The 23329-nt window shown below is 40.4% G+C and overlaps 1 protein-coding gene across 2 annotated transcripts in view; it reads right to left on the bottom strand.

Annotated features, from left to right (window-relative positions):
• LIFR (LIF receptor subunit alpha) overlaps nt 1–23329 on the bottom strand; it is a 56120-nt gene that overhangs the window by 12560 nt on the left and 20231 nt on the right. For both annotated transcript variants that reach the window (XM_074811652.1, XM_074811654.1), the window contains exons 2-15: nt 20746–20900; nt 19910–20030; nt 17740–17891; nt 15825–15988; nt 14823–14997; nt 14282–14551; nt 12061–12190; nt 10046–10209; nt 8465–8610; nt 5572–5737; nt 5334–5404; nt 4706–4919; nt 1745–1924; nt 37–138 (exon numbers count right to left, since the gene is read on the bottom strand). In XM_074811652.1, the coding sequence (XP_074667753.1) occupies nt 37–138; nt 1745–1924; nt 4706–4919; nt 5334–5404; nt 5572–5737; nt 8465–8610; nt 10046–10209; nt 12061–12190; nt 14282–14551; nt 14823–14997; nt 15825–15988; nt 17740–17891; nt 19910–20030; nt 20746–20827 (2137 nt within the window). In that variant the 5' untranslated portion in view covers nt 20828–20900. The remainder of the gene's footprint in view (nt 1–36; nt 139–1744; nt 1925–4705; nt 4920–5333; nt 5405–5571; nt 5738–8464; nt 8611–10045; nt 10210–12060; nt 12191–14281; nt 14552–14822; nt 14998–15824; nt 15989–17739; nt 17892–19909; nt 20031–20745; nt 20901–23329) is intronic.

Raw genomic sequence — 23329 nt, 5'->3', positions numbered from 1 at the left:
ACTTTGTAAAGATACTGAATGATAAAGTGCACTTACGCAGCTCTTTCATATACCCAGTTATGTTTTTCAATAACTGATATCCACTGGATTTGCAGCCATATAGTGAAAAGTTGTACCTCACGCCAGGTCTAAATAGAGCTGCAAGAGAAAATTGCTGTAAGATTATTTCATTTATGAAGAGTGATGCTTTTAGCTTTCAGACGATGAAGAGTTATATAAATACATATTAAAAAATTACAAAGTCTTAGACCACAGTGTTAGGTATAAATACTACCTCTATTTGTAATTTCTATAAAAGCTATGCTATCAGATGCAGTTCAGAAGCAGTAAGCAAATCTAGCTCCCAGAGAAATTTGGGTTCTAAACAAGTAAGATTCAAAACAAGCTACTCAAATTGCATAAATTGCTCTTTCCATGGGCAAACACAAACTGAAGTTACCAGAAACAATCCCTTTCCTTTCCTCCCACAGCAGTCGTGTAGATCCTGCCTCCTCCTCAGAAATACAAATGTATTTTGAAATACCCAGGCTTATTACAGCAACAGTACAAAAGAAATTCAGAGAACTCTCAAAAGTGATAGTGAAGCACTTTAGACATGAACTCCAGGCCTGAACTGACTCTACAAAACACAGATAGTCATCAAATTTCCGCTTCACATGTCTTTGGTGGAGGCACAGGTGTTTGATAGTACATGTAAATAATTTACCACTTCCTGGAATTTTGTCAAGTCAGGGGTGTACACTACTTTCATGATTTTTTCTAAAGAAGATGCCACTGTGAAACTCTACAGAAGTCAAGTGGGTTTTGCAAGAGTTCAGGTCCAGCCTGAAAGACTCAGCTGGCAGGACTAAGCACAGAGGTAGGTTTGCCAGCCTGAGCCCAGCCCTAGCAGCCTGGTAACTCCCACAGCATGCTGCAAGAAGCAGCCCAGGGAAGAGCTCAGGACTAGAGCAGTGCATTGTTGGACAGACATAGTATTGTCTGCTTAGAAAAAGCAAGGTTTAGCCAGCACAAATGAAAACATGGACACAGTGTTCTAATTACAGGCAGGAAAACATATTGCTTCCCTCTCAGGTCCCACTCACCCCCAACGTTCCTATGTACACAGTTCCAAGTTGTTTTCTCTAATGGAGGCTATATTCTAAACTGTTCTAAAAAGCAAATATATACCCTTTTAGACAGCATAGAAAAATCCCACATTTTTCTTGGGTCCTCTTCTTCCTCTTCTGCTCCTACTATCACAGCTGAGTTTCATTTCCCTGATCTGCCCACCAGCATCTAGAGACCTGGAACATGCCCTGTTCCAGGAAATTTCAATTGCTGACAGCAAGCCAACACATGGAGGTCACACTTAAAAAAAATCTGCCTCATGTAAAAACAACGGATTAGTCTTCCCCCATCCTGAGCAGCACTGTTTATGTTTAGAATCCAAATAAAACCCCAAACCCTAGATTAACCATTATGCATTACACTAGAGTTAGGAAGTTGTTGGGTGTAGCTAGAAGAGGTAATTTCAAAACAGTTAATAAACACAGGATGATAACAGTTAAGTCAAGACTGATACTTGGATTTGGCCAGGCTGTGTAAGAAATTCAAATAAACACAGTACCAAGAAGGGGTTCATTTATATACACAAGCACACAGCAACACAACAATCTTCGACCTACAGCATTAGTACTGCTCTCATTCCACTTGCTGCTCAGGCTCTCAACCAGAAAGACTCAAAAAATTATTTCTGACTTACCAGACTTTATCACTGCATCTGTTGTATTTGAAGGAAATTTCTGCCAGTCCACACTACAGGGTTCAGACCCAGATGAATGACACCATTTTACTATGTAACCACAGGTCATGTTGGGGTAAGAATTCCAAGAAATATAAATTCCATTCCCCATTGCCACGGCCCGATCTGTTTTGACATTGTCTGCAACAAAGATGATACAAAAGTCCATCAGAGAGCAGACACTTATCTGTAGTTCAAGCTGGAAGAAAGCCTTCCAGCCAGAGCACAAAGGTTTTATAAACTGCAGTCATTTCTAAGAACGAGAGGCGCGCTCCTGGTACTGTGAAATTCGAAGCGGTGCACTCAGCTATGCTTTCTGAAGTGCTCAAAATCAGACGTAGCCTGCAGCAAATCCCTCAGCCAGCCTTAAGTATGATGACGAGAAATGCTGCAGCTCAGGACTGGCTTAAAAAGCACTTTTTCAAGGTAAGAATTTACAGCTGATGTCAGGTTCAAATCTGACTTGACACCGATTTGGCAGGAGCCTCCAGCTATAAATTCCTGCTGTCATTTCATCAAACAGCTTGCTTTGTGCTTCTTTCAAAGTGTCTTGCTGTCACTCGCCCGAGCACAGAAAACCATTTTTCACCAAGAATCAGCAGCAAAAGTCAAGTCACTGGTGAACTTTACAGAGGCTCCAGTCTACCAAGGGTAAATAAAAAAAAAAAAAAAAAAGAAAAAGAAAAAGCTTTCTCTTTAGTCTATTTTTCTTGTTTCTGATTATCAAAGGTTTATCTGCCCTTGAAGTGATCAGATGTGGGAACGACTTCTGATTCCTGCAGCTTCCCTCCACGGTTGTCCATCAGATGGGACCCTGCCGAGCTAAGGGATGTTTTCCAAAGGCCACCACAACAGCGGTGGCCCCACAACAGATCTGCAAAAACAATCTCAGGGTTTCAGTTTTTCCTTTTTCAGTGTTCTCATTTATGCTCCCTATTGAGTCTATTATTTCATGTTATTAAAACCATAAACTATGGAAGGCTGAAGGGCAAGGGCAGTTTTTAAGAATCACTGCTGTGAAAACTTTACTCTCACAGACGTGCTGTGAATGTCGAAGGACAGTCTATTTCTAAATAATCTTAACATACAGCTAAGTGTACAATCCTTTTCTAGCTTGCTTATGGCAAGAAAGATACACATGATTAAAAAAAGCAAGTCAACTCCAGAAGTCTTCCAATTTTTTTCCTTAAAAAATTACCTCGCATCCAGTGAAACTACACTTCCATGATGCAGGAAGAAAACATATTTCTAATTAGACTGCTTTAGCTTTCCTATTTACAGGAAATACTTTTTACTGACAGCAAGCACATACTCTCTAAAAAATGCTTAAATACACCATACTCAATTTTATTTCCTGAGTCAGACGACTAGAAATTCACCCAGGGCAGTACTGCTCATTTTGGTATTTATAGCTGCAACTTAGACTAGTAGAAATAACTACTAGTACTATAGTACTACTGTGGTAGAGGAGTCTGTAACAGACTGATTATATGCCCCAACTCTGCAGAGAACTTTTCAGAGACAGTGACAAATTAATTAAGGCGGAGTACCCTTTGCTTGTGTTTTCAGTTTTCACAAAACCTCATCAGATCTCAAGCTTCAGAGCCACTGCTCTCTTATGGACGTTAAAAGCACTTACAGACTGTACACAGGAAGCAGCCAGAAAAGATGTTCGGGCAGAACTGTCATCCAGTTCAGTGAATGAGTCATTTTTCATGACTCCAGTCAGTGACTCAAATAATTCCTATACCAACTTGGGAGCAAATCTTCAATGAGTACAAGTTGGGTAACACCAAAGGCAACCTCAGACATCTGAGAGAAGGCTATAAATGAAAGCAAAGCTCCAGTTGCCATCAGCTGTCCCACACCACAAATCTATTACAAGACACCTCCCCAGCTCCCAGAGTCTCGTTCTTTCACTGCTGAAGGAGAGCAATAAAAGCATTTTAATTCATTCAACTGTCCCATATAATTACTTCTCCCTCCAAGGAGTAGACTAGGACTATACTTTCAGGTATTGGTGTTTTGGAGAAGCACAAGAGCAAGTTTTCCTTTGCGTAGAAGCAAACTTGTTTTTTCTCTCACTGTGAATCTCAGTCAAAGCACATTTCTTCCTACAGGAGATGGACCTGCCTTGTCAGAAACTGAGTTGCAAGACAGGCAACTACGATACCTGTTCTCTGGGTGGGGAAGAAGAAACAGCACCCTAAATGCTCCTGGTAAATAAGCAGAGAGGGCCCTTACTACATAAATCTGTCCTTCCTGCAGAGTATCAGCCAGATCTTGAGCTAAAGGTTTGGGCTTTGGGAGATTACACTCTTCCTGACATGCAGGGAAGCATGGACTCTCAATCACCACATGCAGTATTACCTTCCCCGCAAGCTCAGTGTTAGGAGCAGAAAATAATTATTTGGCTCAGCTATTTTCATTTACAAAAGCCCGCAGCAAGACTGGCAGTGCTTTAATTGAGAAGTTGAAGTCCTACATCCTTTGCAAACACCAACTACTAGTACAAGGATGCCAACGCTTTACCAACCAGCACAATTAATATTCTCCTGCAGAGCTCACAGGCATTGAACTGACAATTCTCCCCTTAAAAAGGCCCACAAAACTCCCAAAACCTTATTCTGATTCTCTTTAGCACGTAACACTTTTCAGCATCTAAACAAGAACACACAGAAATAAACTGAGCTCCCTAAATGTCAGAGATCAGTGTTTTGATGCTCTGATGCTTTGAAGCCTCATCCTTGTTGTTCCTGGGAGGTCTCCAGAAAAGTGCAAATAGCTGCAGAGGTGGGGAAATAAACAGGAAACCAAACACAAACAAACAGAGCATGTATCTATCTTATTTTTCAAAAAACAAACTCGCCCAGGTATTCCTCAAGCTTTGAAGGTGTTTAGCTCTTTGCTGGGAGCACTCACCACTTGGAAGTTCCACACTCGTTATCCTCGAAGGAGGTGATGAGCCTGCGTGGTTTTTGGCTACAACGCTAATTACACAGTCTCTTTTTCCAAGTTTTATCTCAGTACTATTTGAGGGTTCGGTGACTTCTTTATACTCCAGTGGTGTCTCTAGCAGGTAGCAGGACACTTCATGAGACACTATTTTTCCATTGGCTTCAGAAAGTGATAACGGCTACGAATAGACAAAGAGCCCATTAAGACCAAAATGGAATATACAAAAGAAGACATAGGATAATAAGAATTTAATGTCCTGATCTAGTATGATGACTGTGTAGGACTATGAGGCAGAAAAGACAGTAACTCAAGTGTGACTTTGAGAATTAACACATACATTCATTAGTTTTTAATTTTCATCTGGGATGTATTAAAAATTTAATTCTTCATGTGAAATGCTTCTCAATGCTATGTTTAAAGTATAAAACTTTAATAATATTCTCATTTGGGGAAAAACACTTGTCTCAATGGATGGTTCTATAAAAAGTTAAGAAAAGCAGTCTGATTTATTGACTATAAACTTCATTTATTTATAAATGTTTTCACAGAGTTACATTACATGATATTTTAAAATTTTAAGTGTTCCATCTACCTTCCAGAAGATTTTTAGACTTTTTCCAGAAGGACTTTTCTCTCTCCAGATATCTGGCCCTCTTGCAGGAGCTAAGAAATAAATAGAAAAAAAAATTTTAAAAAAGGGTTTTTTTTTCTCCAAGTTGCACAGTAGACAATTTACCAGCTATCAAAAAGTTAGGTTTTTAGATGGCTGATTTAAAAATATATGCTTCACAAGTTCAACATTTTATCACCAAAGAATTAAATAAACTTACGAGCTTCCAATGTTGTATGCTCCTCTATCCTGCTCCAGTCACTCCACCGCCAGAAGTGGTCAGCAGCTGAACACCGCACCCTGAACTGGTATTTGGTATATGCATGCAATGCGTTCAGCTGAGCTGTGTAAGTTGAGAATTCTCCACCAGGCATGGAGACGTTGTGCTGTTGATAATTTGCAGAAATTGACATGATACATATATATTTTTTTCTCCTACATTATGTTGAAAGTCAACACCTAAAAAGGTCATATTTTTCCCCAAGAATACCAACAGTGAAAAAAAGCTGCGGTCAAGTCCTACAAAAAAATTAATGAAAAAAGAAAGTATTTTCTATGCAGTCACCCTAAACAAAGGAAAATTTTTCAGAGGTCTGCCAAAATAAAGTTGTATGTAGCACAGAAGTTGAAATATGACAGCAGGTAGAACCTTTGAGATATAATGCATGAAAAGGAGAGACAACACTCATGAGCCTTCAACAGTATGAGCGCTGCACACAGCAGCAGGATGTTGCTTCCCATCTATCCCATCCAGTCCTCTCTCCCTGAGCAGCAAAACTGCTCACATGAGGCAGGGCAGGATTTCATCTCTGGTATTCAGAACCTGCACTTCCACTGTGTATATGCACATCCAGCTGGGTGGACAGAGGCCTTTTTCCTAAGACACATGCAAATAAGCGTGCTGAAGGCAGTCCATCTGAACAAGATGCTTATCACAAAGTCTTCTTCCTAGGCAGTCCTTTTTCCTTTGAAAGATGCTATTCAAGTCCTACCCAGGTGATCTCTGTTCACAGCTCGTATGACAGGACTAGTCTCTCCTATTCTTAAAACAGTGTGAGTCTAGGGAGTATTTCATTTTCATGATTACTTAAAGAAACCCTAAGCTTCAGAATATTTTTTACTGAATCTAATTATAACACATGTGCATCACAGCTGCCAAAAACTGGACTCCAAGTGACTTTAAGATGCATCTAATTGTGCATTTCTAAAGCCAAATGACAACTTGAAAAATATAAAAAAAGCCAACAATCTCTCATACGGATGGAAAAGCTTCTGAAAACATCCTCGAAATGCCATGTAAAACCCCATAACAATTTCACAGCTACTTTCATTTATTACAGAGAACTCTTGGAGGTTTTTTATTGAGCAACAAGAGACAATATAACAAGGTTATAAAAACTTCTACCAAGCTGTTTGCTGTGTTTCAAAATATCTGTAGCTGTAGGCTACAGTGAATCAAACTGCTTGGCAGCGTAAGACCTTACCATCTCCCACTGCCCCAGATGACTGACCTAGTAGCAGAGTTCACAAGTAAGTGTGTGCCCCAGGCTTCAAGCAGCATAACTGGCTAGACAGAACTGTGCAAATCTACTTTTTTAGCAGTTTAAACTAACTGAGCTTGGGGTGGGTGACACTTGGGTGCTCGTTTCCCCTGCTGACTGCTCCAAAAGCAGTAACTGTTGGGAGCAGAGAAATGCAGACAACTGTGGGCGATGGTATCTCATACCATCTTTAGATAGTATCTAAAAGCCAGCCCCTTCTCCTGTTAATTCCAAAGATATCTATGATTTTCTTTGCAGTACCTAATCTCCGGGTTCTACTTAACATGTCATTACCGAGAAAATATAAAAGGTTAAGGCCTTCACATTCATTAAGTGCTTTGAAAGTATTTTAAAAATACTCTTACAGAGCATGCATTAACGTCTACCCTATTATTTTAGAGGCAATGTATATAATGATTACCTTCTGTCTTAGCTGCATCACTTCTGTGGCTTGAGTGACTTTATTCAAGGCTGTGCCCAACAGCTGTGCCCAACAGGCAACTAAATGCAGTGGGTAATAGAATACTGCTAAAAATCAAACAAGCATTGTAAAAAGAAGCCTCTAAGGTTAATGTGCTCAAATTACAAATTCAGGCTCTGTGCACCAAGACCTGATAATTCAGCACGGGCCTACTCAAACTGGTCAGAGATACTCCTTCTGAATGTGCAAACAGAATTCAGGGCTGAATCTCAGGCCAAGTGAACATCCAGTCCTGCCATTAGGCTTCCCCAGATCACCCCCACACTAAGTTAGGCAATACGGAAGTAGACGATGTATTCCCACCACCTACACTCAGTATCTGATGCTGGTGTCTAAACTAGTATCCTAAGCTCTTCTGACAGTCAGCAGAGTAAATACGCAGCTCCAGTCAGTGATGCGGAGCACTACTCTGCTGGGCAGCAGCTGGAAGCCTGAATGCTGGAAAATCTGAACCCCACCCAGAAATACCACCTTCTCTCCAGGTGCACTGGAGATCACCTACTGATACACCCAGTGGGAGAATCCTTCCCTATCCTGTCTCTACATCACTGACATACAAGCAGGTTTAGCAGCTCCCTGTCACAGCCACATGCATGGCAATTGCTGACAGCAAGCAAATGAACTGTTCTCTGAGGGGAAAAAAAAGAGAAAGAAATTCAACTACAGACTGCAAGAGGCAATCTGAAACAACAACTGTGGAGGTCTGCAGAGCAGCAGTGCATCCTGGAACTGCGTGTGTTAATACCGTTTGCGCCAGGAAGGACAAAGCACATGGCGTGTTACCTAAAGGGTCATCATACAGCACCATGGAACCTCTCCAAGTACCAAATACCATGGTGGGTAACTGAACCTTCCCCTAAATTGTTTAAAACCAACCAAAAAAAAAAAACAAAAAAAACAAAGCAAGCAACAATGGAGATGAGCAGAACTTCTGATTTTAGTTGATGAATTTCTAGTCATTACTACATCAATCATTTAATAAGATGATCAGAATACAGCTCTTGGAGAGAAAAGAATTTGAAATTGATTAGCTCAGTGAAAAAGATCAACATTTGAGTAAAAAAAAAAAATCCACTAAAAGCAACACTCACCAATCTTTGCTCAGAGTGACCATGGCTAACTTCAATTTGACACAGAAGCCTGATCTCAGCAAAGCTGCCATTTAAAAACCAATGGAGATGGACGCTTGTAGAGCTTTTCCCAGAAACAGCTAACTTTTCTGGAGCTTTTGGATGAACTTAAAAATAAAGAAAAAGAAACCCTCAGTTCTAAGAAAAAACATTCATTTTAGTTCAGAAAAATCTGATTTTAAAAGATCAAAGAGAATCAGAAGGATACATAAGTGATCCAATCAGCAACTAGTACAGCTGGTGCTGGGGAGGCACCCGCAAGCAGTCTCATTCCTGATGCTCTTTTCAGCTATCAAGCATGGAAACAAATTTAATTAAGGTTAAGCATACTGGCACATGTGATAACGAGTTGGAGACACAGAAAAACTTCCCCTCCTACTGACTTTATCAAAAAAGCAAAACATAAGCTATTTCAGAGGACCACAGTGACAGATGAAATTCACTCAACTTTGTTTACCTTCCTGGAACTTTTTGAGTTAAAACTTAAAATCGGCAGACTAGGACAGGGTAGGACTCCTACATGGCTTCTCCCTTTCCAAAACTCCCTTCATGGAATTTTTCAATAATATTCAGTGCTACTATTCATAGCTATCAGAGAAAAAATCTCTACTGTTGGAATCGGTCCAGTTACCCTTAAGGAAATATGTACTCTGTGTTGGGAATTAAGTGGACAGTGAGGGAAAGAAAGCAAAGGAAACAAATAGGAAATAGCAGTTGTATCGATCAGGTACAAAACAGCCCAGTTTATAATTAATAGAAACAAATTATGGACCTGCAATTTACTCTGACAATTCTAATCTCAGGCTAGTTGAACTGGGACATTGACAAAAAAGCCACACCGTCTTCATGTTTAAATTCAGTTTTTCACAGAGAATGGCAGAATGCTGTAACCATTAGGAACCCCTGAATCACCAGCTGTGGTTGTGGAGGCAGATGGAAAAGGATGGGGACGACAGCACTAGAAGGGTGGTCATTTTCTCCCTTTCCTTGTTTAAACTGAAGGTCTAATGAAAGAAGTTACTTCTTTCTACAAACCACAACAGCAGACGATCATGGCTATTACCAATAGCAGGTAATACTCCTGCTATTACCTTTTAGTGCTACTTGTTTTATGCTCCAAATCCTGTTGTTGTAAAACTGTGTAATATTTTGCCCTATAAGCAGACACTAAAATATGGGGTCACTTACAGTTTGCAAAGTTACACCTAAATTTTAATTATTGATGTGTAATAGAATATAAAGTAATACATAAACAGCAGCTGGCTAATTATTAGATCGCAAGTGGCATTTATCCACACAGCAGTGTATGCAACCTGGTAGCAACCAGAACTGGCAAGTCCCTGTACACCTAATTGTTGCCTCAGGACATGTCCTAAACTATTTTCTTTTCAAGTTCAAATTATTGAACACAGCAAAATACTGGTGACTGTAGAGCAAAATAATGACAAATATACCACATCAGAGTTCTTCAAACCCCAAACAAACAAATGGTTAGCATGCAGTAAACGTATCTTTTTGCCTCTGTAAGTCTTAAGTGCTTACCTCTTTGAGTTAAATCAAGCAAAAGCAATGACTCTGCTTGACCAATAGGATTGGAGACACCTAATACGAAATCGTAGGTTTTTTGATCAGCCAGTACTGGAAAGCCACAGACACGCTCTCTGTTCATTTCATTGACTTCACATGAGACATTTTTACCAGATATTCTACAAAGTAAAAAGGGGGGAGGAACAACTTAAGTTTTGAATAAAATAATTTCTAGCAAGAGTCAGAAGTCTAGACTGAAAACACAGTAGAGAATGATGGGTTCACTGACACATGCCTTAACAGAATGATTTGATTGCAGAGGGATATCTAACACCATAATGCAGGTTAAAGTGGCATCAGTCATGACTTGCCCTGTTCTTATATGAAACTCTCCTCTTCCACTAGCATAACATTTCCATTCTTTCACTTCTCAAAAGCCTGGAAAACAGGTAGGTCCTGTAAAACTGCTTCACAAGTCACAACTAAGATTCTGATTTAGAGTATCTTTGTTCAGATCAGCATACATTTGCATTTAAAGCACGTTCTTAATTGCTTTCTGAACTAGGGAGATGCAACACACATTACATCTTTCTATCAACCCTGTCAAATCTAAACGAAGGTTTGTTAGCTGGGATACATCCACTAGTCCCAACTGTTTTGAAATCAAAAGCAGGAGAGGCAGTCTGGTAACAGCCCTCACTAGAGCTACATCTTTAGGGGTAAAATCTAAAGTGTGTATCTGTATGTATGTACATATATAGAAGCTGCTTTAATTACAGTATGGGTAAACCTCTCATTCAGTAGCACAAGTTTCATTTTTTCCGTTGGGCATTTTTACTGAATTCTAGCTGAACTCCAAGTTCTCTCCACACCATACTCTCTATTTCAATAGGTCAGTGTGGGTTGAGAACAAGGATGAGAATATTTACCCTGAAATGCATCACATTAATCTCCTCACAGCTTTGGGCTGAGCGAAACAAGTCTGAACTACACCCCCGTTCATGAGCTGAGTATGGGCAGCCAGTGACTGAAGCTCCTTTCCCTTGAATACCTGCCTTGTTTTGTCCACCTCTTTGCACCCTACCCAATGACTTCTTTAGCCCTAGCATCCTGAATGACATCTGTGACCATAACCCAATCCTCATTGCCTCTGACTTGCTTCAAAGCCACTGTAAGATTCCCTTTCCCATCAGTTTGTGTGACTCAGGCCTCTCCTGGCTCCTTTCCCTGACTACTCCTTTGGCATTACAGGGGAGTCTCCTCGCCATGGGAATTTTTTTAACTCCTCACTAACGTCTAATCACAACCGCCAAGGAATCCCATTTGCAAGTGCTATTCCAAAACAACAATTACTCACTTTTAAGGCTTTACATGGCCTACAGTGTAAGATAAACTAGTGGGATACCCGCCTTCACTTCTTTCTGTGGATGATGCCAATGTTATTTGTCCCTTTCAATGTTTTCCAGGTAACATGCACTTTGCCTGCTATATACTATCTAGTTCTTAATGCTGGGAGGAGAATGGATAGCTTATAGCTGATTGTTATTTTCCTTAGTAGCACTTGGGAAATGCCCCATGGCCTGTCTTACAATTGTTCCTCAGTGAGTTTCTGTCATCCTGCGTAGCAGAAGCTCAGTAAATGTCAGACAGATGATCTGACACAGGTTGCATATAAAAGAATTTTAAAAAATAGTGAATGACTCCTACTATCTACCTGTATTATCATATTGGTCTTATCTACACGTTGGCAGCAGCCTGACACAATGAGCTTTTTATTTTCTCACGAGTTCATAATGGTATCTGTCTTTGGGAAAAGTCATCCTTAATTCCCATTGGAATTTTGCAGAGCTAGACAAGGGTTCTCCAAATTTAGCTTAGTTTCAACTTCCACAAACCCTTGAAAAGTGTTTTAGGCTCTAACAATGGAGACAGATATCTCATTTAAATAGGCATTGTGCAGTTCGTCACAGGCAGCAATGGATATATTCCAATCCTATCCTTTTACTCCTTTTAGTGCTGAATTGTTTTACCTTTCAAATAAACTGTACTTTGTTCTTCGTTTTCCATATAGTCCACTAGGTCTGCCTGGTTTCCAGGTGCATTTTATTTTCAGGAAGTTGGATGTTTCACAGCTGAGGTTTTGAGGAGTATCAGGGGCATCTGTAGCATGAAAGGAAACCAAAGCAGTTAGCTGATGTTTTGCCATCCTAGAGTGACAGTTGGGCTGCTAGCTTCCTGAAAGCATCACCATTCATTTTTGCTGGGTTTAGATTGTGTGCTTCACAAATACATAGTAATAGTTACACTCCAACCATATAAACAATCTGATATAAAAAAATCCCAATAAAACAGATGAATAATTATTATCAGCACCATCTGACTAACACTTGACTATAGACTTCTAAGTGGGAGGGTAATCTGGTAAATCACATGCAAATATGTTCACAAGCTCCAGGCTCTGACCTGGAAGTGTTTCTCTGAAACTCTGCCAAGACTTTTCCAACATTCTGAGCATCAGTTTAGCCACTGAGCAATGTAGGAGTGCTGTCGGCTGTGCGTCACATTTTCTTACGTGCCAGCCCCACCACTGCTTTGAATTCTTCAAGCAAGTCGTGTCAAGAAGATGTTCCCTTTAGCATGAATTCCACACTGCATTTGAAAATTAAAGCAAGCCCTGAATGGCTCGCCCTCTTCACTGTTGCTTTGGAAGTGCCTATCTTTTTCTTTTAAAGCTTGTTCTTTGCTCCCATACTAAAATGGTGTTTAGTGCCTTCCTGGAGAAGATGGGCAGTGGTCCAAACAGCAAGGGTAACCATGTTAACAGAAACTAAGCAGAGCACTTATTTCAAGTCTCATACACTATTCTCCAAAAGGTAGTACAATAATATCCACATAGCTGCCCCAGAGAAGAGGCACTAACACAAGAAGCAACAGTGGCAGGCTTAGTTCAGATTATAAGCAGTAGGCTAAAAGGAACACTTATTTTGCCAGACATAGGCTTAACCAAGGTGGTGTGCATACACATTTACTTCCTTGATCTTTGTTTCTCCAAATGTCTGTCATCATCAGGAGCATCATAAGAAGTCCTCTCCCTTCCCACTAAGTAGGTACCACAAGACGCAACACTGGCAGGAAACAGACTTTACCACATCCCAGCTCTTCAAAAACCACTGTATGGGAAAAAACCTATGGTATTATCACAGCCTTCGTTCATGAACCACTGACTTATTTACCTGGAAGATTCTCCCACAAAAGCAAATACTGCACAAATAATGTAAAAATGGCATCTCAGCAAAAAGTCATAAAAGGTTTGATTCTGTTTTGCATATGCTATTACATATTTAATACACAAAGTCAATGACAGGAGGTTGGAGCTGGGAACACAGTTTCAAAGTTAGTCCAGTCTCTTCTCTCATTTCTCTCAACCCCAAGGACCTTAAGTTCAAAGGCAGGCATTTGTAATGGGGAACAGGATTCTAATGGGCTCTAATTTTTAACTCTCAAAACCCCTGTGGGGAAAACACACAAATCTCTTAAGTGACCAATTATGGGAAAGAAGAACCAGGTACTTTCAGCAGTTTGTTTTAAGAGATATCTGTATATGGAAGAGATTTCTGAGGCTAGCATGGTTACACAGAGGAGATACATGGTGATTCACTATCTTTAAAGAAAATACTAAAAGCATGTTTAGAAGATTTTCTAGGACAGATGAAATGTCAGCTGGGTTCCTTTGCTGTAATTAGCTCCCAGGGAGCTACAGCCCTAGATCTGCAATCTGTTGTTGTTGCAAGCCTAACTGTTTCATTGTCTTCGTTTGACTGGTTGGTAAATGCACGTTTTCACTTACAATTCTTGCTCTCACTCTCATCTTGTCATGGACCAAACTAGAATAGATATAAACCTAAACTGATAGAGACTAGGGATGAATCTTCATATGGCAATAAACTACTAAGTATTCCAGTTCATGAAGAAGTGCCTTAGAAAAAGAGATCAAGGACAGAAGCACTGGGCCAGGTTGTAAGAGAAGAGGGCTTTACATGGGTACTTCCTCAACCTCCCAGCCTTAGTGTCTGTGCCATGGGTTGGAGTTTCCACAGTGAAACCAAACAAGTACAATCCCAGTTCATCCTCAGAAACCAAAGGCCAGGGGGAAAAAAAAAAAGCCACAATAGTGTTTGTTTCCTAGCAGAACCCTAAGAGTCTTAAAATTATTTTTATTTTACTAAGGTTAGTAAACATAATGATACATACACCCTACAAACAAGACAGTTCCATCCATATCATCTTCAGACAGTCTGCACACTACATTTGTCCCACTGGTATCTGAAGCACTGGCATTCAACACTCTGATTGCACTGCTCCGACTGCTCAGACGTATCATTGGGTATATCTCTCGTCCATAAGTCATCCGTTGTATCTGCTGTCCTTTTGCATGGACACAACAAATTGTCACATCTGAACCTACTGCCACCACAGTGTCCTGAGGAAACACTCCACTCCCATTTGGCTCAGTATCTTTTCCTAGCAGAGAAGGAAGAACAGAAAACAAAAAAAACCACACATGAACAATTTGCTGTAAACATGGTGCTGATCAGCTAAAACATGACTGAGGAGCACTCCAATGTATACAAATCAATGTTTAGTAGGATTCATTAACTAATGATTCATTATTTCTCTAATCAAAACACCCCCAAAAGCAGCCGCCTGTCACTGCCTAATGCTTTTCCTCTGATTTTAGCTTAGTTTTCATAAAGCAATCAAAGTTCATGTGGTGGCAAGGGAACAAACATACCAGGGACCTCTTCTATTGGGCTCCAGTCACTCCAATCCTTGGGGCCAACAAACTGTGTTACATTAATGTAACAGCGAATCTTCACATAGTGCGATGTACACTCTAATGGCATATCTGATGTCCAGTTCCAAGAAAGAATAATGTCTTCATGAGTCAGTTTTGAATAGTAAGTTACCTACAAAGTTTTCCAAAATAAAAAAACCAAACAACCAAGAGAGAGTTTATGAACACCTGTTAGTAATGACATAATCTCACAGGTGTCAACAGTATTGCAAATTAAGTGAAGTAAATCATAAAATCCTGATAGGTTGTCTCGCCTAACTTTCAGCTGTGTTGTGAATTTACTTGGACAAAAGCCTAAGATGCTAAACAGCCCACCAGCCAGGTAGACTGACAGCCAGAAATACCAGGGGGCGGACATTTGAGGGAAAGCAGGAAGCTCGCCAAGCACTTCAAAAGGTATATACCACATCCCAGGATCCTGGGCCTCTCCCAGTCAGGGAAATGTTCCAACTTTTCCAAAATGAAACTCTTCTAATATTAGTCCCAGGCTGCACATTTTATCTTTTCCCCATTCCTAAAAATTATAGAACAGAGCTACAAATTGGCCTGGAATAGCTGTGGTTGCAAAAAAAAGGCAAACTGAACATTCAAAGACCACCAAGACTTGAGTCACTGTTGGAGAAGTAAAGCAGAAATAATGGTGTAAAGTACCTGTGAAACTCATAAACCAGTTCTAATTAAAAAAAACCCACAACTGTACTAGATTAAAAAAAAAAATAAAATGCTGTGACTGAGAATAAGTACTGACAGTATAGTAGCCAGTGTCCTCATAACTTTGAAACGTAACAAGAAGTTACCTACCAGAAGCATGGCTACATTCAGGTTCTGTAAAGCTCTAAAATCTTCATTATTCTCAGCTTTCTTCCAATGACCTCCCAGGATATTACCAAGGGCAAAAATTGTATATATATTTTTCACAAAGAAAAAAAAAGGACTTACTTGTGTGACTTTTTCCATTGCTTCTTTACGGAGTATCTGAATCTGCCAAAAGGCATCCAGTCCATATAGGAAGACTGATCCATTGTCACTCCACTTCAGATTTAATGTGGAAGTTGAAAAGTCAGGTGTTAAACTAAGAATGCGTGGAGCGAGAGGAACAAACGCTTGAAAAAGAGAGGGGGAAAAAAGCCATATCCAAGTCATTAGTCAGCAACCAGCTCTACAGGTGTTTAAGACCCACATCTCTCTGCTCTGAACTGGCTAGCAGCCATACAAACATGTAACTCAACCTCTGTAATAAGAACAAGATGGGCTCTGTCATTACTTGAGCATGAAAGTTCCCAGGAAAGCACAGGTGCTGATGAGTCACCGGGTAGCATTTTCTTTTAACATCTCAGCATGCAGATGTGCGAGTAACTGATCATGAACATGACTCTTCATAACGCATAGTAAGGAAGACATCATGTCTTTCACAACCTCCATTCAATGCCTCAAGAGATAAAGGAAACATGGCGACAGTCTTTGAATTGTACATGAGAACACATCTAGGGAGGATGATGGAAAAAAACCCAAAGGAAGAAGGGGGTTTTGGACACCAGCAGGGAAGAGGGGACTGGCAACAAAAGCGAGAGAGGGAGAAAGGAGAACAGAAGCACAGGATGAAAGAAGCTCACATGAGACTCTGAAGAGGATCATGGTGAATGCGATTTTAACCTAGAAGAAATATTAAAGGCATGACATGGTGATGGGGACAGGACAGGGAGATTAAACAGAAGTACCTCTTCTATGAATGGGTGGTAGGTGAAGCAAGAGGCTGAGAAGCAGGCAACGATTATGGTAGTACAAGAGTTATGGCAGTTCATTGGGCCTAGTACAGGATAAATCCTGTTTTTAAAATGTGTCATTTACCCAACTTTGGTCCTGGCCAAGGCTCTGAGAGCCTGCAAAGTGTTCAGCACAGTCAACATACTATCCAGGATAACCTGTGATGAACCTGAGAGAATCATCCTGCCTGGAGTCAGCAAGATACTGGAGAACACAGGGTGTTGCCCACATGTTTTTGAGTTGTGTTTTGTTAAAGTTGTCAAGTTGCAATCAACTGAAGAGAAAACTGAGACATGGATAAGAAGTGCTACTGACTTTAGAATTTGACTGCACTAAAGGAGTAAGCATGCAAACCAAACCCAAAGACTAAATTATCAGCAAGTGTGGGAGATGGAGTCAATGCCATCTTCAGCTTACAACTTCATCCTTTGGGGGGAAGGAATTGGGAAAAAGTCTAATTTATCTATGACTCAATACGATGCAGCCTACCTCCCAAGCACAAACATATTTGCTCAGTTTCATACACATTTGAACAGAATGGGTAACTTGGGCATATATTAAGAAAATATGATCTTGTCAAGAGTGACATGTGATATATCTTCCCCTAAAATATTGCAAAACTGCAGGAATAAACTAATTCATTCTGTAGCTATTCAGCATTTAAAATGGGAGAACAGGCACTAGGAAGTTTATTCTGCCTTTCCCAAGCCAAGTCTGACCAAATGCACTTTCTGCCCCATGCAGGTACCTCAGTATGTAAATTAGGAACTTGTTTACAAATCCTTCCTGATTTACAATTAGGAAACAAAAAGACAAAGAGTGATTAGGGGGATGTAACAGTGCTGTACTTCGTTTTCCTCCTCACATTCTACCCTTGATTTCTCTTCTATGATCTATGGATAAGAGGGGTTTTCCTTCCCCTGAAGGGGGAGAGAAAACAACCTATTACATATGGTAGATTCATATGGACTCAGCACATCATTTTATGTACAGGAGCACTGCCAAAGAAAACTGCAAGCATATACACTTCTGCAGCATTGTTAATCACAGTATAAAGGCCTTATGTACATACATAAAACCTGATACTTACAGATGTCTTTCTTGTGAATTTCAAATTCTTTGGTAACAAAAGCAGTTCCAGAAATGCTGTTTGTGGTTATTGTCATCATGCTGGAGCTCTCTGGGACTGGAATCTCGACCCTTTTCTCCTTAGTTTTAAAACACACTGGAGGGGGGAGGTCACTGAAAAGGCAGAGGGGATTAAGCAGGTATTTCAGCTGATAGGAAGCTAAGGCAAGTTAAGTCCTACTCCTAGGACACTAATAAAACACTGTATAAAATCCTCTGTATAACAGAGTGGTCCATATCAAATTTTGAAGATGTAAGACTTCCATGGGCTTTGGTTAGTATCAGATTAACAGGCAAGTCACTTTTATCATGGTGATGGGCTGTGCACTACTTGCATAATGCAGCTACCTAGTTGTTAAGAGAACACTTTAAAGTGAAAACCTGAATTTTTAACCAAAAGACACCTACAGTCACCATGAATCAATATTTCAAAATAAGCAAAATAAAAAACCCCCAAACCCAACCTTCACTTCCCTTTATGTTTTCTGACTCCCTCTCCCTACATTTCTTCTCAAAGTGATGGCATAAGGGTGCAAAGAGCAGGTTTACCCATCTGTGTCCCCATCTTAGAACAAATCTTTTAGTTCCCTTCAGCTGCTCAGATTGCAGGGAAAAGCAGAGGGCAGGGGAGAGAATTGCTAAAATCCCAGATGGAAACACAGTCTCTGCATAGTGTTTGTGCAGTGCTCAGCACAATGTGATCTGGCCTTTGTCTGGAGTTGTAGATACATACAGGAAACAATAACGGATGGGTCAAGTCCCTTTGCTCATTATCACTGATATGTAACTAGAAAGGCAAAAAGTTTGGAAAAATACGGATCTTCCTCTTGGGAGAATGATGGGAGGAAGGAAAGCAAAGAGAACAATGCCAGACTTCCTGCTGAGGGACTGTTACTCACTTATGAACTGGAACAGGACCCTGGAGCTCCCATCAACTGCAGTCAAGAGCTTGGGTTGAGCTTTTAAGATTCATGCAAGACTCTGGGCTAGTGGAGGCCAGCTGAGACTTAAGCGCTCAGAAAGGTATTCCTCTTCTGTACTGAAATATTATTAGAGGATATTTGGGCAACTGAAAAACAAAATCTTTCCCCCAGGGAGGTCTGCATTAAGCTCAGCTCTCAGCCTCTCGCTTCAGGGACCCAAGCCTGTTCTGTTTTGCTAAGGAGAAAGAGCAGCAGCTACATGATTGTTCTGGCTTAGAGGGCAGTACCTCATGAACTCTACACTCCTGAACTCTGGCCGTAATGTCACATATATGCATTTTTTTTGTACAGAAATGATAGCTGGCAATGAAAGATGTATAAGTAGACACAGAAAATCAAACATGTAGGTGGAAGAAGTGCAGCCAAGCCCTGGGACCCCAAGGACAAATTTGGGCTGCTTGAAGAATTTACAGGAAAAAAGACAGTACAAATATCTGGATTGGGGGCAGGATCAAGATGCAAAAAGGATTTGAACTCATCCCTAGCACATGATAAGCATTTGGCAGACCCACAGCATGAGGAATTGAACATGTAGTTCTCATTAGTGAAAAACACACTGAAGATTTAAGTTTTTTTAATGTTTCTCAAAATTTTCAACTTGCATTCACTTTGGAAAAGCTATTGTAATTGTGGCATAATTTTTACATTTCCTCTAATATAATGCTCTCCAGACGGCTTAAAATTTATAAAGGTTATAAGACAGCCACCAAGAGATTTTTCAGGTTTTTCCACATGTGAATCTCAACACTTAGGTCACATATTCTACCACTTTGGCCCATAACATCAGGATTCACTTCTTCCAACTATCATTTCCTTTTGGATTGAACCTGGTATAAAGATGTCCCTTATGAAAACTCTGAGCAAGGGCTAGGCAGACATGCAGAGAAGTCTGAGTAAACTAGAGCATCTTCCAGTCCTTTGAAGAGAGCAAGCAGATTTTGGCAGCAGAATTGTTAGCATGAAACAAGACTTTGCCAGAAACCCCACCACTGCCTGAGTTAACAGTGCCTGGATGCAGCACCACCCAAGGAAAACTGATGGGGAGATGCTGGGAAACAACAGCATCACAAATTCCATGGGCAGTGACTGAGAATAACTATACTTTGATGAAAATTTGGTAGTTTTCAACCAGGTATGCAGGGGACTTACTTGGTGGTGTAGCAAATGTCAGTTTGTCCATGTCTTCCTTTAGAAGAGACATCCCAAGTACAGATCATTTTACGTAAATTGTGTGTTACACATTTCAAATTCTGGGGGTGCCCCAGAGAACCTGAAATCATATAAGAAATACAGTCACAAACTGTAGATCAAAAAAGACCAACTGTAAAACAACTTCTGTTGTTCACATCTATGGCCACTCTTTTTACATTTTTATTGCACGCATGTCTGGCCAGTATTTTACAACTGCTGAATGATTTGTGTGCCGGATTACAGACAGCCACAGACCGAAAGATTTCTAGAAGTGTCTAAAATCTGGGTTTATACTTGTGTGCAACAACGCAGGCAGCTGTCTCTTTCCACAAAACCCCTTCCTAACCTAGCCTAATAAGCAGGCTTTGGGCCAATGGCAAAACCGCAAGCTTTGATGATAAACTTAATGAGTTTTTTGCTCTCCTCCATCGTCCCACATGGAGGGCAATTAATGACAGAAAGGTAATTAATGATAATGTGTGAAATTGTCGCAGACAGCAGACATATACAGCAAGAAGGTTTCAGTGTGGACATTTACACCAACTGCATAGGCAGACTCCCACAGTTCATTATGGAGAATTTAACACCTGATTTTGTACTGGTTTACAAGATGCCGTTGGGTGCTGGAAAGCAGAGACCAGGCCTGCTAGTACCTTCATCTCTAGGGTAGTGTGTGACCACAGACATGACAGGTTTTGAACATACATACAGTAGGAAAGCAATGTAATTAAATGGTGTCAGTACAGAAGCTACAAAGAAAAAATAACTAGTGAATTACACTGCAATGAACTCACCTATCTCTTGGCCATATATTAAGCTTCTTAAACATAAAATAGCTATTGCGAAAAGGCAGCGAAGGCTTGAATTCTTCCACATTCTTCTACTGTTTGTTTTCAGAACAGCAGCTTCAAGCAGGAATAAAGGTCATCTTACAACAAGCTGGTCAGTTCTAAAATTAAAAACAAAAACAAAAAAACCCCTTGAAATTCCAGAGCTGGTACTCCAGAAATGCCACTCTTTGTTCCATCTACTTTTCTTCTTCAGTGCTGCTCCCAGGTGTAGCAACTCCTTTTTTTTCATTGTCTGGTAAGCAAACCTCTTCACTGTCCCAGCCATTCCCTGATGCATATGTTTTCAGCAAAACATTTCAAACATGACCTGAAGAATCACAGACATATAAAACTGAACTGTGCACAGGCTTCATTCAGGACTATCTAAGGCCAGAACAGAATAGGCATGGCACGGTATTCCTCCAGAACGGGTCTCTTCAACTTAGATGAAATGTCACATTCACCAAGGGTCTTGTATACTGTGAACGGAAATGTGCCCTGCTTTGGATATGGGTTTAAGGGGACAGGAGAGCCCATCTGTTTTCCTCTCCCCTCTGCTCACTTTTCATATTGTTGATAATCAAAGCTAGGGGATGCCCGAGCCACTGCAGAATCAGATCTGATCAGTGGTTCTATACAGTGTTATGTAATAATGTCTGGAGGAAAAAAAATGAGAGCCATTTCTCTACCAACTTGTTTACTTGTTGCTGTAAACACTGGCCTTAAGGTAAAAATTATCTAGAATATTACATTCAATGAGTTCTTTGAAGATTAATGGGTTGCATGTTTTTCAAAGAGAAGTTCAACTGTTCAGCGGGATCTGGGGAACACATTCAGTTCCACCCACACATTGGCCACTATCAGTTTTTGTTCTCAAAAAGGAAACTGCAGGAAAGATTATCCTAAATCCCAGCAAATCCCTTGTGCATTGTTTCCCTGCCACCTGAAAGCTCTGAAGACTTGAGCACTCTCCCAGAGACCATAACTCCCATGTAGCAAGGGGCCTTCTCAGTGACCAAAAGCAGGGGCTGGGCCATTTTCATGTAAGAACATAGCTGAGCCAGCCTCTCCTACAGGGCAGCTTTGTAAAACTCCCATTTTGCTCAGGCTACTTCTTTTAAAAGTCAGAAGTGGAAAGGCTCCCAATGTTGCCTTAGAAATCTCTTCCAAAGCTAGATGTACATCATTGTCAGAATAACAGACTTTGTCTAAATGCCTCTGTAATTTTAAAAGAAACCTCTCTTCACTGAAGTCCTCGGTGCCACCAGGAGTATGCTCCCTCATCCCTGCAATACAACCATATTTTTTTTATTACTTTTTTTTCTTAAGGAATTCTCCCTCAGGGGACAGCTGGGAATGTCTGAAATGCTCTCCTGTCCCTTACCAATCTGCACCATATGAGGAGAAACATATCAGCACTATGTCAAATAATACAGAGCTGTTCACAAGCGGCCACTTCTTTCTCTTGGTCTGCAATAACCAGACTGAGGGAAAGGCCCAGGTAGCCCAGGAGCTGAGAGAAATGCTATGGTAAAGGCCAGTGTTTCATCTGGAGGGAAGAAACACCCTTAAAACTCAACAATAATTTTATTTTCACCATGTTCTCAAGACATCTGAAGACCTCACTAAAAACATACTAATTTAAGCTATACTACCCCCAGACAAATTCAGTTCTCCTTTTTATGTATTCCTGAACTGTAGTATCCATACCATGCAACTTGTTAAAGGTCAAATCAAGAGTGAAATTTTACAAATCCATGTTCAGGTAAAGATGAATCAAAAAGATGCCACCACATAAAATATAATAATCTCTATGCCAGAAGTCCCCCACTCCATTTTGGTGTCTCTCAGGGCCCTATGGTGTCTCTTATTTGTCCATGTTACTAGTGAAAATATGGGATTTTACCTCCAGGTTTAAACTTTGCTCACAAACCTCTAACTTCATCAAAAACATGAAGAACACTCAGACAAACCTAGGAGTTACATGAATAAAATGACTGATTTCTATTTGCGGTGTACATATAAATTATATCTGTTTGTGAGTACTTCTTCAAAGGCCATTTCTGGTTTGCAGAAAAGCCCAAAGTCAAAATTTCAAGCTTTATATCAAAATCACTTGACAGTCCCCTATCAGCTAACAGAAGCCAAAGAAATCGAAAGCACTGATGCCACCTGAAAGAGAGAAAACTGCACTGTGAAGTTAATTAAAATTCAAGCCCCTCACTTTCTAAACACATTATCTGTACAGGATTGTACAAAACCTGTTTCGTCATGCCAGGTTTATGAGGCAGATTCAGCAACTGCACGTGTTTGTGTGTGTGTGTATGTGGTTCAAGAAAATTTGATTTTCTGCACTCTTTCAATACATAACTTACTGAGTAGTCTCCCTAGTGCAGCAGTTTTAAAAGTAACATCATAGCAGTGAATTACAAGAAATGCGAGTCATACCAAATTCTCCCAACTCAAACACAGTTTTAATTTCTCTTTCAGAGTCAGGCACCAAAGGAAACCTATGTACTTTCACGCAGAGCATGATGAGTGTCTCATA

This window comes from Strix aluco, chromosome Z (assembly GCF_031877795.1).
Source record: "Strix aluco isolate bStrAlu1 chromosome Z, bStrAlu1.hap1, whole genome shotgun sequence".
In the NCBI taxonomy this organism is placed as follows: Eukaryota; Metazoa; Chordata; class Aves; order Strigiformes; family Strigidae; genus Strix; species Strix aluco.
Note: the sequence above shows the minus strand (reverse complement) of the source record. Positions and strands in the feature narration are given on the sequence as shown.